We start from the raw sequence: 15803 nt of genomic DNA, 5'->3' as shown, positions 1-15803 counted from the left end.
CCAGAAGGGAGGTATTCTTGGCCATCCCAAATGCCACCACAGCCCTGTGCTTGGGGCACCCACTGTGCCTTTTGCACCTGTCCCCATGGAGCATGTTGTGTCATTCTGCTGCCCAAATGGATGAGCTCAGAACACAAGAGCCAAATCTTCCTCTCTGTTCCATCTGTGGCAAATTCTGGAGTTCCCAGCTGACAGGAAACTGGCAAATGTTCCAGTTTTAAACAAGAGCAAGAAAGAGGACACAGGCAATTACAGAGCTGTCAGTCTCACTTCTGTTCCTGGTATTATTATGGAAAAAAAGATGCTGGGAGTTACTGAGAAACACCTGAAGGACAATTCTGTCATTGGTCACAGCCAACACAAATTCACTAGAGGAAGTTCTTATTAAACTTAATGTCCTTTTATGACAAGATCACACATCTAGTTGACCAAAGGAAGCCAGCTGATGTTACCATTAAAGATTTCACCGTAGTTTTTGATACTATTACTTAATTCTTCCAGACAAATTTTCCTGCACAGGGCTAAACAGAAACATAATGTGATGGATGAGCAGTTGGCCGATGGGTCTGGCTCTAAAGGGTTAAATTAAATGAGGTTCCCTCAGGCTGGTGGACGTTCGCTATCAGGGTTCCCCAGGGCTCCATTTGAGGGCCACTTCTCTATAAGGTTTCCTCAATGACTTGCATGCAGGACTAGAAAATGCTTTGAGTACATTTGCTGATGAGACAAAGCTGGGTACAGCTGTTTCCTCTACTGAGGGTAGAGAAGACTTTCAGGGAGATGTGGACAAGTTAGAGAACTGGGTAAACAAAAAATGCACATGAATTATAACAAGAACAAGGGCCAGATTCTGCACCTGGGTAGGGGCAACACTGAAGACAGTCACTGACTGGAGAATGGGATACTGGTGAGCAGTCCCAATGAAAGGGGCTGGGTGTCCTGGTCAACATCAAATCAAACATGAGTCAGCAGTGTGCCCAGGCAGCCAGGAAGGCCAACTGTCCCCTGGATGCATTGAGTATGGCAACGCCAGCTGTGTGCAGGAAGGATTGTCCCATTCTGCTCTGCACTGCTGCAGCCTCACCTGGAGCACTGGGAGCACTACTGGGCACCACAGAACACAAAGAAAATAGAGGACATAAAACTATTGGAGACTGTCCAAAGGAGGGCAGAAGAGGTGAGAGATCTGGAGTTCAAGGTTTCATTGTGACTGACTGCTTGTTCAGACTGGGCCCTTCTCACATGCCTCATCCTCTGCTGAGACACAGTGCCCACATGGGACTTGGACCTCACAGCATCCTTGCACCCCATGCAGAGTCTGGCAGCTGCTGTGCCCTGGTCTTCCATTTAACATCAGACAAACCTCCATCCCACTGCCACAGGAAGGGCCCTGAGCCAGCAGGAGGGAGGGACACGATCTCCCTGCCAAGGCTCTGGGCATCAGGCCTTGGCCTTTCTGCTTCAGAAGACAAAGGAGGCTTTGCTCAGCATCACAGCCACCATCCCAGTGCCTTGGTCTGCCTGCAATCATGGCTTCCAATTATCTGCTCTAACAAGTCCCTGGGGAAGCTTGCTTGTCCATGGCCCTCAGTGGGGCCCATTAATACTCCAGGAAACTTCACTGTTCCTTCTGATTTTGGCTTCTTGAGCACTTCTTGCAATCTTCTCTCAGCACTGGAGGTGGATGGACTCAGCAGCAAAAGTCCCGTGGGGCCCATTACAACCTGAAGAGCCCTCCTGTGCCTTGTGCCTTCCTGTCATCTTCTTCAGGTGTTCAGAACTTGTACAGCAAATTGGAGAGGTATCTCGAAAGTGCTTAAAGAGGAAGACAATGATGGGCATTTATGAAGACTATTTATTTATTTATTTATAGTTGGGTTTAAACAAGAAGTTGCAGCAGCACTTTGTAAATTATATTGACCCAGGATGTCCCCTAATGAGCTTTGCCCCATCACTGTGTGGACAAATGTCCTCCCCAGCTACTCCACCCCATTTCTACTCCCATTGGCCCCATGGGACTTGCATCAGTTTTTCTCACATCACACTTCTCTGCATTCCTCCACTCGGTGTTAAACCTCATTTGCACCAACTCCCACTGGCTTTCCTCAGTGAACCAGCTGCGCATGGGAAATGAAAGATTTCTCTTTTTTCCAACAAACAGAATTCATCCACGATGAACAATGAAACACAGTCTGTGTCCCTGTACCTGAAGGCTTGTGTTTCCTGCTAACACAGTTCTGCAAAATGCTGTTCTTTTTGGAATAAGATAGAAAGGACACAAAATCCCCTGAAAGACTTGAATTTTCAACTTAAAAAAAAAACCAGATCTCATGAGTATTTCAGAACTTGAGAGGTGTGTTAACTCATTTTCACTGATTTCTGTCTTGGTCTTCAATCCATTCAATTCAGTTCAATTGCTTCAGTTTTATTGACATGAACATCTTTCAGACTTACAGCTTCAAAAATAAAAGAAAATCCATCTGTGTTTTGAACAGAGCCTGGCGCTCCCCAGAATTTCCCTGCCGAGAATTGTCCATGGCAGCTCTCAGTGTTCCCACTATCTGGGTCACACTGTGGTACTGAGATCTTCTCACGTTCTCAGACCTTGTTTTAGAAGGTCACATGCAGCACAGGACGCTTCACGCCCTTCATGCCAGGTAGCATGCCCCATTTCACTGTGAGCTCACATTCACCCTAGCTTTCCTTTTGCTGTGTATAAATTTCTGAAAGCCCTTCTGTCTTTGATATGTCTGGGCAGGTTCAATTCTGTGTGAGCTTTAGACTTTCTAAATTAATCTCAGCAGGTGCACTAGGACAAACACTCTGCATTGCTCCCAGCTGACCCGTTCTTGTTTCCAATTCCTATATCTGCTTTCTTTCTGTACCGTACACCACAGACACTTGAAGAAGCCAAGGTGTGCTCTCCTGAAACCCAAAGATGTGAGGTTGACTTTTGCCCTCCCTTCAGACTCCTCAGCTCCACCATCCCATGGCCACTGCAGACCAGGTTCACTTTGACCTTCAACTTCTCCACCAGCCCTTCCTTGCCGGTGAGTATGAGATGCAGCAGAGCACCTCTCCTCTTTGGTTCCTCTGAGGTTTGGCGAAGAAACTGTCAGCTGCGCTGTCCAAGGATATCCTGGATCTTGTATGCCCTGCTGTGCCGTCCCTGCAGCAGATACTGGAGTGAAAAAGGCCCCCAAAGGGGACAAGGGCCTGACAACATGAGGCTCCCATCTGTCTGCAGAGGGCACCTTCCACTTGCTCTTCCTGATCAGGAAGCCAGGAGCAGACACTGTTGGTCTCCTCGGTTTGCCATTGCCATTCACTCTGACCTGGCTGCTCTGCCATCCCCAGGAAGAGCTCAGTGCACTCCCACAGAGAGCAGTTGCCCTTCCTTGTCTCCTCATCCATCTATCATAAAGACTTGTGCTACAGTCCAGTTGTCGAAGCCATTAAACCACGTCCCTGTGATCCAAGCAAGAACTCAGACCTGCAAGTGTACAAAGCTTTCTAGCCCAGCACATATTGGTGTTCTCATTCGTGTAAAACCACATAAGAAATCGTCCTGTTCAGGAGGCATTATTGGATTCAGTGCATCCATGGTATCTATGAAGGTGGCACATAATCATGGGACCCACTGTGGGGCGCCAAGTTGTCCAAGCATCATGGATACTCCTGGGCATGGCTTTCCTGAAGGCCCTGTGCTGCATTTGCAGCTGCATGTGAGTGTGCTGGACAGCCCAGGGAACTGGTATGACACTAGGCTGCTTCTGATGTCATTCACATGACAGCACATAGAAATCTGAAACTTCTTCAGTTGAAGAATACAGATGTGTGTCAGCTCTGTAGTGCCTTGAGCTCCAGAATAGGCAGCAGATGGAGAACACAGGAAGATGTGCCTCTTCTTTTGTGAGCTCATCCTTTTAGACAGCTGAATAACTCTGCATACTCCATGGAGATGAATAAAAAAGACATACTCCAGTGCCCTAAACGCAGTGGTCTGCTGTCATTTAGGATGGCCAAGAATAGCTCTGTTCCATCTCTGGCCCTCATCTGATGCTCAGGAAGGAGGTGTCTGTCTCAGGGATTTCCCACGCACTTCCCAAGCACTAGCACACATCCAGGAGCACCCCAGGCACCTTGGTCATCACCCAGGCTCTGTGTGTGAGCAACTGACTCTCCTCTGGAGGACCAAGGACTCAGAGCAGGAGCTCACATGCAGGCAACTCCTTGTGCACATCTGAACTGAACCAGAGAAATCTCAAACCTATTTCCGCCATAGGGATTCCATCTAGGGATGAGATGCCAGCACTGCCTCAGCAGGATCACTGCCCTGCCCAGGGCAAGTCTACCCATCCCTGTCCTTGCCTGTGTGCTCTTTTCGTTACAGCAACACTCAATGAAGGACTAACCGTATGTCTGGAATTAGTCCTTGTCCAGTGGGCATTTGGTGGTTAATTCAGCATATTTCAGAGTACAATCATGACACTGTTGTCTTTCAGGAGCTTTTGGCCACGGAGACCCAGGCACATCTCCAGGGAGATCATTGGGAGGATAGAAATCACATCCTCCGCTGCTGAGCTGTTCTGAGCTCCTGGGACACAGGGAGCTCCTACAAGTGGGCAGTGCTGCAGAGACACAGCTCTGACTAAGAGCAGCTCCCGTGTACTCTGCCTCAGCACAAGGGGCACATTCGGCAGGTGACATGAAGATGGAAGAGAAAGGAGAGAGGGATTACAGGATGTGTGGGGTGTGAGTGGGCTGCGACCTCACTGCAGGAGCATTGCTTTCAGCCACTGACAAGGTAAGTCTCTCACTATAGGTAATGCAAACACTTTTCCAACAGGGATCACCAAATCTGGCACTTCCCAGTAGAGATCAGGCTGCATATACTCTTTGTTTCTTTATCATGGAGTAAGAGCTGTTCCAGCAGAGGGCTTCCCTGCTGCAGCATCGGAGCACAGCCCTGAGGGCACATCAAGAGAGAACCCTTAAGTGCATTTTACCTCTCTGCTTTCCTTTAACGTATATATTCTTTCAGTAAAGCCATGGGAGCTCTCTTAGGTTCCCTTTTTCACTTGAAAAAATGAATCTGAAGGCGGAGTGGTTTCTGGACAGCAAATAGGAATGCAGAGATTTGGGCTGGTGTCTGTATGCTCAGTCAGGGAAATGGCAGGAAAACAGCCCCCAGGATAAAAATCTGCAGACCACAGAGATATGATCAGGGAATTACCCCCTTCAGTGCAGGGACATTCTTCTGGGCAAGCTCCCACCTAGAAAAGCCTCTGCCCACATGACATGGGGTCCGATGCATGAACCACCTCCTGTGCAGGCAGAGCTCCAGCAGAGCAGAGCAGCATCTCCCCAGGCACGTGTCCATCACCCTCTGCAGTGCACAGGGGCTGAGAGCCACTGCCTGGGGCTGCGGGAAATGCAGTCTGTGAGGCTGGGAAGGAGCTGGCTTTCCCTTAATGAGATGCCATCATTAGGACACATCTCACTGAGGTGTCCTTCAGAGCCGTGAGCTGACCTTCAGGATGCAAATATTTCCCCTAGTCATGAAATCAAAGTGCAGGGAAGAAGCAGAGAGATGCAATATGCAAATGCTGTGGGGTTGGTGAAATCAGTGTTAGGGGTCATTTGCAAGATGCGTGGTGATGAGGCACTGCTGAAGTACATTGAGAAAGGGTGAATACACAGTGATGGGCAGAGGACTCCTGTTTTCTGAGCTGGGTCTGACTTCAGAACTTTATGGGAATGCAATCGTCTTGCGTCTGCTAAGTAGTCAAGCTCAGAGCAATTGGAAAGAAACCCAGTCAGCTCCCCTTACTCTGCACTAAGCAGCAGTGAATCCCTTTGCCTCTCAAGTCTTACAGCTGTTCAGACTTCAGCAAACACTCCTTAGGCATGGTGAGCAGGATGAGAATTTGTAGGAAAAAGTGATCCCTAGAACTTCTATTTTTGACCTACATATTTTTGGCATTAACATTCAGATGTCGACCAGCACTTCTGCATTAGAAGTGATTTTATCTGATACATTCTGAAAGTAAAGTTTGACTCCACACCATCACCATGGTTCTATGTAACCATAGGGACAAGTCTGCTTCATTGAGATTAAAAGTGCAGAGACCCTCATGGCAAATTTGACCTCATGAAATGTAGATCACATCATGGAGATGAATGAACACAGCCCACATGGAAAGACTTGTCCTTGACTTTTATCCTCCTTGAACAGGTCCTGGTGCCCAGAAGTACTGCAGATGCCCAACAGCAGCTCCATCAGCGAGTTCCTCCTGCTGGCGTTGGCAGATACGCGGCAGCTGCAGCTCCTGCACTCCTGGCTCTTGCTGGGCATCTACCTGGCTGCCCTCCTGGGCAACGGCCTCATCAGCACAGCCGTAGCCTGCCACCACCGCCTGCACACCCCCATGTACTTCTTCCTCCTCAACCTCGCCCTCCTCGACCTGGGCTGCATCTCCACCACTCTGCCCAAAGCCATGGCCAATGCCCTCTGCGACACCAGGCACATCTCCTATGCAGGATGTGCTGCACAGGTCTTTTTCTTTCTCTTCTTCACCTCAGCAGAGTATTGCATTCTCACCATCATGTCCTATGACCGCTACGTTGCCATCTGCAAGCCCCTGCACTATGGGACCTTGATGGACAGCAGAGCTTGTGCCACCATGGCAGCAGCTGCCTGGGGCACTGGGGTTCTCTATTCCCTGCTGCACACTGCCAATACATTTTCACTGCCTCTCTGCCAAGGCAATGCCATCAACCAGTTTTTTTGTGAAATCCCCCACATCCTTAAGCTCTCCTGCTCACACTCCTACCTCAGGGAAGTTGGGCTTATTGTATTTTGTGTCCCTTTGGAGTTTGGGTGCCTTGTATTCATTGCTGGGTCATATATGCAGATCTTCAGGGCCGTGCTGAGGATGCCCTCTGAGCAGGGACGGCACAAAGCCTTCTCCACGTGCCTCCCTCACCTGGCCGTGGTCTCCCTGTTTCTCAGCACTGCCATGGTTGCCTATTTGAAGCCACCCTCCATCTCCTTCCCATCCCTGGACCTGGTGGTGTCATTTCTGTACTCGGTGGTGCCTCCAGCAGTGAATCCCCTCATCTACAGCATGAGGAACCAGGAGCTCAAAGATGCTCTGCGGAAACTGATGACCAAAAGTGTTTCGAAAGCAGTGAACTGCCCACCTTTTTCTATCTAAGAGTTGTAATACAGATTTTAATGGAATCAAACTGTCTTAAATGGTTTATGTATTACTTTTCTAAGTGTAATTTATTGAATGTTTTATTCTGTGTTTTAATTATTGTAATGTTTTTCACTTAAATGTCATTATCCACATCAAGTACTACTCAGTTTGTACCTGTGCAGTGTTGCCCAGTCACAGTGTACATAAGGAACCAGGATCTCTGTGAAGCTTATCCAAACATCTGGAATGCAATGACTTTGTCTGTCTTACTTCCTGTGGGACATTTATGGAGCTGCCAGGGTCAGCTGTTCTCAGCACCCCATAATCCAGCACGAAGCATACAGCTGTTAATCAAACTGTGCAGTGACTGCAGCCTGCAATAGCTGACGGGCCATCCCTTGGCGCCTGGCTGGGGTCTGTGCTTTCAGGCTGACATCTGTCAGTGCCTCTGACAGGCCAGCAGCAGCACCTGGTTTGCACGTCAGTTGTCAGATCCCCTCTTCCTCAGTCTCTGTGAGACCTTGTGTAAGAAAATGTCTTGGATATGGGTTTTCATCTCAGAAGCTTAAACTTTTCCCTGAAGTCTCCCTTCAGTCTTCTTTCCATTTGCCACACAGAGGTGGGCACTGCCTCCACGATGACCGAGGGTAGCTGAAGCACACATGAGAGCCCAGGAAAGGTTGCCCAGGACTCTCAGGAGACATTCTGGAGCATGAATTTGTAGGTAGGAAGTGCAACTGTGGGGTAGCACAGAGCTGCTGGGCAGGTGGTGCAGGTCCTCCTGCAGAGCTCTGTGTCCTTCTCCTTCCTGAGTCAGGTGCCACTTCCATCTCAGGAATGGAACAGACAACAGAGATGAGACAGAAGCTTTTCCATGAAAAGGCTCAGTGTTGCACACAGTGTTGCACACAGTGGTGTGGTGGCAGTGTTGTTGCTGACGAGAACATTACCAAGTAATGGACTGCACAGATTCCCACACTTACTCTCTTTCTCATGCTAAAACCAAGCTTTAATTGCTAGCATTATAATGTTGTATTTAACAATTGTTAAATACCCTCACTGCAGCCCAAAACAAAACACTAATCTGTAATGCTTACCTGTACCCAGTGTTCTGAAAAATTCAGCAGAACACCATGCCCTCTCACTAAACTTGTGCTTAATCTCTGCCCCAAAATGGTGAGTTCTAACCCCTAATCCCTATCCTGAACACCCAACACCCACAGACCCTGCTCTTGTGCTCTGCCCTCCTCACCTTCAACTCCTCCCCTAACCCTAAACTTTGGGTACTTGGCTCTTCAGGGAAGAGCAGGAATGGTGGAGTCTTAGAGTCACCATCCCTGGATGTGTTTAAAAACAGTTTGGATGTGGTGCTCAGGGACGTGATTTAGCTGAGGGATGTTAGAGTTAGGGTAGGATGGTTAGGTTGGACTCGATGATCTTGAAGGTCTTTTCCAGCCTGAGTGATTCTGTGATGCTATGGAAGGGGCCCCCTTCCCCGCTCACCCTTCAAACTGTCACCGCCCAGCAGCTCTGCAGCCAGCAGTGCGCTCCCAGCCACCTCCACAGCCACGTGCCTCCTGCGGGCCCACGAGGCTCTGAGGCAGAGCTGCTGCACCCCTGTGCATGCACACGCACGTGTATCCACACACCTGCACACACCCTTTGTGCAAACGCACGCGCGTGTGCAAGGACACCTGTAATGAAGGCACTGGGGCACAGCTGCAGCCCCATCCCGAGATGCGGGTTGCTGCGGGATTCCTCGTTTGGACGCTGCGGGGTTAACCCGGAGCCGCAGTCCGAGGGACACACCTCATGTGCTCTGCAGATGGAAGATGTGCCAGGAGCCAAGACAAGACTTTCACAGACAGCGCAGGGGTGGCGTTCCTGGGCCGGGCGGGGACATGCAGAGCAGCGCCCACTGCCCTGGGATCTGCAGCACTGCACAAGGGCTCAGGGCGCAGCACTGCGGCACAGCTCCCCGAGGACACCGGGTTCAGCACCAGAGCCCCGGGTGGGCTATGGGGGGCCTGGGACGGTGATGGGGGTCCTGTCAGGGACTCTGGGGGGCTGTGAGATCCCAGGGGGGCCCTGGAATGGGTCAGGGGGGTCCGAGGGAGGAAATACGGGGTTGAAAGGGAGCCCAGTGGGGGACATGGGGTGCTGCTGGGGATTGTGGGGCTCTGTGAGGTACCAGGCAGAATTTGGGGGAGGTGTACTGGGTCTGAGAAAGTCCTTGAGGAGATCTGGGGCTCTGTGGGGTGCTATGGGGGATGGGGGACATGGGCTGGATATGAAAACACAGCCTGCGGGGGCAGAATGCTGCTCTCAAGTAGGCAGGATGTTGGCTGCAGGTAGGACACAGGGGTATGGAGTTGTATGGGGACACGGGGGGAACGGGGGGATGTGGGGAGCATTTTGGGGTAAAAAGGGGGGATGTGGGGCAGTGTTGGAGCGCATTTCTTTTTTTGTGAGACTGTACAGGGGGTCCCTGGACCCAAAGGTGGGGCCCTGAGCCATAACCCCACATGAGCCATAACCCAAGAGGACCACGTAACCCTGTATGTGTGTGACCCCATGGCTGCACGTGACCCACAGCCCTGTGTGAACCATACCCCCCACACCACACTGTGACTCCCTGACCCTGCCTGCCCCCATCACGCTGCAACCCCTGACATGTGGCCCCAGAACTCTGGGATCCTTGCCTCCACCTCACCTTGACTATATAACCCCATGTGGCCCATAACCCCATGTCACCCCAAATGCCCCTACCATCCCATATGACCCCATCACTGTGATCCACAATCTCATCTGACCCCATAACACTGAGCCACCCCATAACCCGACGTAACCCCATAACTCTGTGACCATCCAGGACCCTCATGTGACCCACGACCCCGTGTCCTCACCCCATGTGGCCATAGAACCAGCTGTGTGTGGGGAAAAGGCATCTCCTCCTTCCTCAGAGTGGGGCTGCCCCAGAGCTGCCCCAAGGAAGACATGGGGCGGGTTGCAGCCATACGTCTCAGTTTGGAGAGCTGGGAACTGGACAAAGGGGCCACAAGAAGGACAGGAATGCTTTGGAGGGAAATACCTGTCACAAAGGTTGGTGGGTTGGTAGCTTCTGTTCCTCTAAGTGGACGAGAACAGAAGAAACTGATCCCACTGAGACTGGGGAAGGCACTGGAGCTTGGCTGCTGCAGTGCTGCGTGGCAATGAGGGAGACTTGAACCAGGAATGGAGCTGGGATGGACTGAAGCAAATCAACTCCTTCACAAGACAGTGGGAGAAGAAATCCAAGTCAGCTGCAGAACAAACAGCAGAACTCCTTACAAAAAAAAGGTATCCCAGATTGGGGCTGTTGGAGCAGGAATGGACAAAGAACTCTGATGGCAGCGCAGCACGAGGAGGAAGGAATAATGCATGGTGGTGCAGAAGGAGAAGGATGGAGAACATCAGTGGTGGGATTCCCCTTTTGCACGGTCACCCACCGCTACGGGACTCTGCAACAAGAAGCTGCACCCTGCCGTGGTCAGCATGGCTGTGTGTCACCTGTGTGCTGCTGGAAATCATCTGAGCAATAAGAAATGAGCTTTGCTGCTGCACCGAGAACTGTGCCTAATGGAACATCAGATGAGAGCGTTTCTTGCACATCCCAAAGGCACTTGGGGGGATCTGCTGGGATGTGGGTAAGTCGTACAGGGTTGTGGGGCAGTTAAAGGACGCCTATGGGAGGGCTATAGGGGCCCTCTGGGGCAGCTATGGGGCAGAGCCACACCTAGGAGCTGCCTTTACCCAACACACCGCTGTGGTGGAACTGCTGCTGGCCACGGGCCGTGGGCAGTGATGGGGCTGTTCTGGGGCTGCTCTAGGTTGGCTCTGGGGCTGCTATGGGGCAGCTATGGGACACACCCACAGCTCAGTGGGGCTGATGTTCCCTCACACGCAGCTGGTGGGGAATCTGCTCTGATCATGGGACCCCCTCCATAGCCCCCCATTGCCCTTTTGACCCCCATCTTGCCCCCCAAGATGTGGGCAAGATGAGGGTCGGGGCAGATAGAGACTGCTGTTCTACAGCAGCCCCACAGACACCCTCCAGTACCGCCTGAACAACCCAAGAACTGACCCATCACTGTCCACAGCCTCATATGGGCTGATGGTGCTCATAGGGCTATGGGTCACGTGGAGCCTTGGGGTCACGCCGAGTTCTATGGGGTTATGGGGTCATGTGGGGTTATGGATCAGGGCTACACCTTTGGGCCACAGGGAACCCCAGTCCCCTCTCAGGAAGAAATCAATACATGCACTCCAACATGGCCCACATCCCCCATTCTGACCCCAAACCTCTCCCCACGTGCCCCCAGACCCACTACGTCCCCATGCCACCCCATGTCCCCATGCCCACAAGTCCCACCTTTACCTCACACGTTGCCTTCTGCTGTGCAGCACTCTGCTCCTGCAGCCTGTGGCCCAGATCCCCATATCCTCCCATGTTCCTGGGCCCCCATATCTCTAATGCCCCACACGTCACTGTTACCCACATCTGTACCCTACCCCTTCTCCAGCTCCAAATTCCTCTCCTGCAGCAGGCAGCCCTGACCCATTATTGTGCAATTGTATGGGATCTGGGAGGACACGGAGGTGAGGAGGGGCCCCAGGTGGGCTACGGGATTCCTGGAATGGTGACCTGGGTCCTGCGTCAGGGATTGTGGGGGAGATCCCAGGGAGGTCCTGGAGGTGGCAAGGGAGGACAGAGGGAGGAAATAAGGGGGCTCAGTGGGAGTCCAGTAAGGGACATGGGGTGCTGCTGGGGACTGTGGAGGTCTGGGATGTTTCCAGGCAGCTATGGGGGAGGAGTACCAGGTCTGAGGAGGTCCTGAAAGGGCTATGGGGCTCTGTGGGGGGCTGTGAGGTGCCTACAGGGATCTTGTTGGTGCCCCAACGTCTGTCAGTGGCAGTCTGTGAGGAACGGCCCTGCAGAACACGCAGAGTCACGCAGGCTCTCCTCCTCCTGCTCCTCCAGACGCCGCATTCCTTCCTCTGGCGCACAGAGCTCAGCTGCTGCTGCTGCAGGCAGTGCTTCCCGTGTCTGCCCAGCCTAAAGCCATCAGACGTCAGCGGATGCTCACATACAAGCAGAAGTGCTGGTGGAAAATCACCGCACAGCACAGACTGAATCGCTGGTACCTTGCAGCGAGGAAAGGCTGAGATGCACAACATCCTCACCTGCTTGCTGGTTGCAAGTGGAGGGTCAGCAGCAGCTCCACTCGTGATTAAGTCCTCCAAAACATTCCTCTTTCTTCCTGATCAGGAGACTTCATACTGAAACCTTCTCCAAAGTCCTTATTAAACAATACCTGCATCTAAGGAGAAAACACGTTTCAGATTTAAGACCACAAAATAATCATATTCTATTCCAATACAACTTCAATTCTGATTTAAGTTTCATGACCAGCATTTCACCCACCCTGCTATGGAAGGGGGAAAGGGAGGGGGCAAAAGTAGGGGGGCAAAGGTAGGGACAGCCTTTTAGCCCCACATCCCGTTATGGCCCACCCTATAGCCCCGTATCACCCTATGGCCCCACACAGCCCCTTTGAAATCCATATCCCCCATATAATCCCTATAGCCCCATTCTCCCTATACCCACCAATAGACTCCCACTGCCACCCTATATCCTCCCCACAGCCTCCCTCACAACCCCTCATAGCACAACATCCCTCTCTGTAGCCCCCTGCCTCCTATCACCCCAAACCCTCTCACAGCCCACCACAAACCCTTATAACCCTATATCCCTCTATAACACCCCTTATAATTCTACATCCCCCTATAACACCCCCCCTATTGTCCCATATCTCCCTATATCCCTCCACAACCCCTGTACCTCCCCAATAGAATTGTATAGCCCCTTACAGCCCCATTTCGCCCCGATAGCCCCCTGAGATCCCAACAGCCCCCTATAGAGCCCACATAGCCCTAAAACCCTCCCTACAGCCCCCCCACCCCTTATAGCCACCCACAGCCCCATATCGATCCCCCCCCCACAGTTCCCCATGTCACCCCCACAGCCCCCTCTTGTTCCATATCCTCTTATACCCCTTCTATAGTCCCCCACAGCTTTCTATACCCCATATCCCCCAGAGGCCCCAACAGCCCCCATCACCCCTACATTCTGCTCAGAACTTCCTTTTTCCTCACAGCCCCCGATATCCCCCCATATCCACCCCTACAGACCCCCCACAGCCCCCAATATCCCCACATTACTCCATGCCCCCCTGTAGCCCCACAGTACCCCACATCCCCCAATACCCCCCAATATCCCCACAGCCCCTAAACTCCCACATCCCCCCGGATCTCCCCCACCGCCCCCTGCACCCACAGCCCACCTCAGCCCCGGGGGGCACCGCGAGCAGCGCTGCCGGCTCCTCTCCCCGGCCCCGGCCCGGAGCCGTTCTCCCGCGCACCTCCGGCGCCGCTGTCCTCAGCACCGCTCCCGTCGTGCCGCGGTTCCGTCTCGGTGCTGCCCGGACAGCTCCGGCGCGCAGCGGCTGTGGGACCGGCGCCGTCCGAGGGGAGCGCCGGCTGCCGACGGCCGTTCCCGCGCGCGGCGCCTCAGCCAATCGGAGCCGGCGGCGCTGCCGCTGACCAATGACAGGCACGAATGAGCCGGAACTGCCCCTGACCAATGAGAGCTCGGGGGCGGGACAGAGCTGCACTTGACCAATGAGATGCTGCGACAAGCCGGAACTGCCCCTGACCAATGAGAGCCCGGGGGCGGGACAGAGCTGCACTTGACCAATGAGAGCCCGGGGCGGGAAAGAGCCATCGCTGACTTATGTGATGCTGAGACAAGCCGGAACTGCCCCTGACCAATGAGAGCCCGGGGGCGGGACGGAGCTGCGATGGGGGCGGGGCTCGGAGTGTTCCCTATTGCTGTAGGGGATGGGATTGGGATTGGGATCGGGATTTGGGATGAGGGATTGGGATTGACAGGTGTGAGATGGGGTTGGGATGAGGGATGGGGAATGAGATTTGGAATTGGGATTGGGATGTGGGATATAGGATGTGGGCTATAGGATATCGGGTTGGGATGTGGGCTATAGGATATGGGGTTGGGATGGGGGATATAGGACATGGGTTTGGGATATGGAGTTGGGATGTTGGATGTGAGGTTGGAATGTGCAGTTGGGATGTTGGATGTGGCATTGGGATGTGGGGTGCAGGAATATGGATATGGGATAGATACGGGATGGGATATCGGGAAATGGGATATATATGGGCTGGGCTCTGCATACGGGATGGACTTGGAATGGATATGGCAGCGAGCGTGGAAGCTTAGAAGCACAGAACGGCTCAGGTTGGCAGAGCAGCGCTCCCTCTGAACTCAGTGCCGTCTGTGAACGCACTGAGGGTGCACTCAGTGCCCTGCTCAAGGTCATTGATAAAGGTGTTCAGTAGGAGTGGCCCCAGTCCCCAGCCCGGGGGGACAGCACTCGTGAGCGGCCGCCAGCTGGAAAATCCTGCTCTGGGTGTACAGACTTGGCCGGGTCCCCGTCTGCAGACAAAAGTGCCAGGAGCCAAACGGTGTGGGGGCAAGAAGAACCGTGACGTGGGAGGCGTCTTGATGCCTGTCTGTCCGTCTGCACGGCAGGCCCAGCCGCCCCTGCTTCCCCCCTCCATGGGAACTGCCCCTGCTGCCGCTGCCGGAGTCTCTGCTGGCCACGGTGACCCAATGCGATTCCCCTCCATCCGCCCGTGCCCTGCCTGCTGCCCATCCCCACGGCAATTCACAGCACTGGGCAGAGCAGGCGAGCTGTGTGAAACGCCCTCTGCATCCCGCTGCACAAAGGACTGCAGGGAGAGAGGGGGGCTGGGGCTGCTGGTGGCAGCTGAGGGACACCGTGGCCATCTGTGGTGCCCCATCCTGCCCCGGAGGTGGGCGTGGGGAGCTGGGGGGCTGTGACACAGCACAAATGACTGCAGGCAGAGGGACGTAGCAAAACACAAACACAAAGCTTTTAATAACCTATCCGAGAATACAACGAGAAACAGAAACGACAGTAATCGCCGCGCTGGAATAAACATTGGAGGAAACGGCAGCCAAGGTTTGCAGAGAGCTTCCAGATCGTGCCAGAGATAGGATATCAGAGTGCTGAGATGTTTATTATCACTAAGGGAAAATACAGCCTGAGCCATGTCCACATCATTAGCCCAGTGAGTGCAGAATCCAACCGCTTATTGAGGTCACAAAAGAGCAGAAGGGCTCCTCCTGCTCCATCCCTTCCCTTAAAATGAGAAAAAAAGAAGAAATATCAAGCAAAAGACACCCAGCCATACCTTTCCACTCACAAGGCAGAAATAGGAATAGCAGTCCTCTCCTCGCTGAGACATGACCGGTGAAGTGTCAGAGGAAACTGAAGTTCCGAGGGCTCTCTCCGCAGGAACTTCCCCCGCTCTTGGAAAGAGCTGGCTTCACTCTTCCTCAGACTGCCTCGATCCCCAGACTCTCCTTTTGGACAGGAATCCTGCAGAAAGCACCAACAAGTGACAAATCGTGAGGAAGGAGCATTTTCCCACCTTTCTTCTGCCACGCAATTCAGT

General features: G+C 52.9%; 1 protein-coding gene and 1 long non-coding RNA gene across 3 annotated transcripts; one reads left to right on the top strand and one right to left on the bottom strand.

The window, feature by feature from the left end:
• Positions 1–6263: 6263 nt before the first annotated feature.
• Positions 6264–7220, top strand: LOC149914579 (olfactory receptor 14J1-like). The gene has a single exon (XM_090126706.1). The coding sequence runs from the start codon at positions 6264–6266 to the stop codon at positions 7218–7220; it is 957 nt and encodes a 318-aa protein (XP_089982832.1).
• Positions 7221–9032: 1812 nt separating this feature from the next.
• LOC149914578 (uncharacterized) lies at positions 9033–13797 on the bottom strand. 2 transcript variants are annotated; one of them, XR_016460409.1, is made up of 3 exons: positions 13589–13797; positions 12390–12565; positions 9033–12300 (listed from the first exon to the last, which is right to left on the bottom strand). It is a non-coding gene; the product is annotated as an uncharacterized LOC149914578 (long non-coding RNA). The 2 variants fall into 2 exon arrangements; XR_016460408.1 differs by having other exon boundaries at positions 12429–12565; positions 13589–13796.
• Between the last annotated feature and the right edge of the window lie 2006 nt (positions 13798–15803).

The sequence above is a fragment of the Phasianus colchicus genome, chromosome 29 (assembly GCF_987193195.1).
Source record: "Phasianus colchicus chromosome 29, bPhaCol1.hap1.1, whole genome shotgun sequence".
In the NCBI taxonomy this organism is placed as follows: Eukaryota; Metazoa; Chordata; class Aves; order Galliformes; family Phasianidae; genus Phasianus; species Phasianus colchicus.
This window is presented reverse-complemented; position numbering and strand designations above follow the sequence as displayed.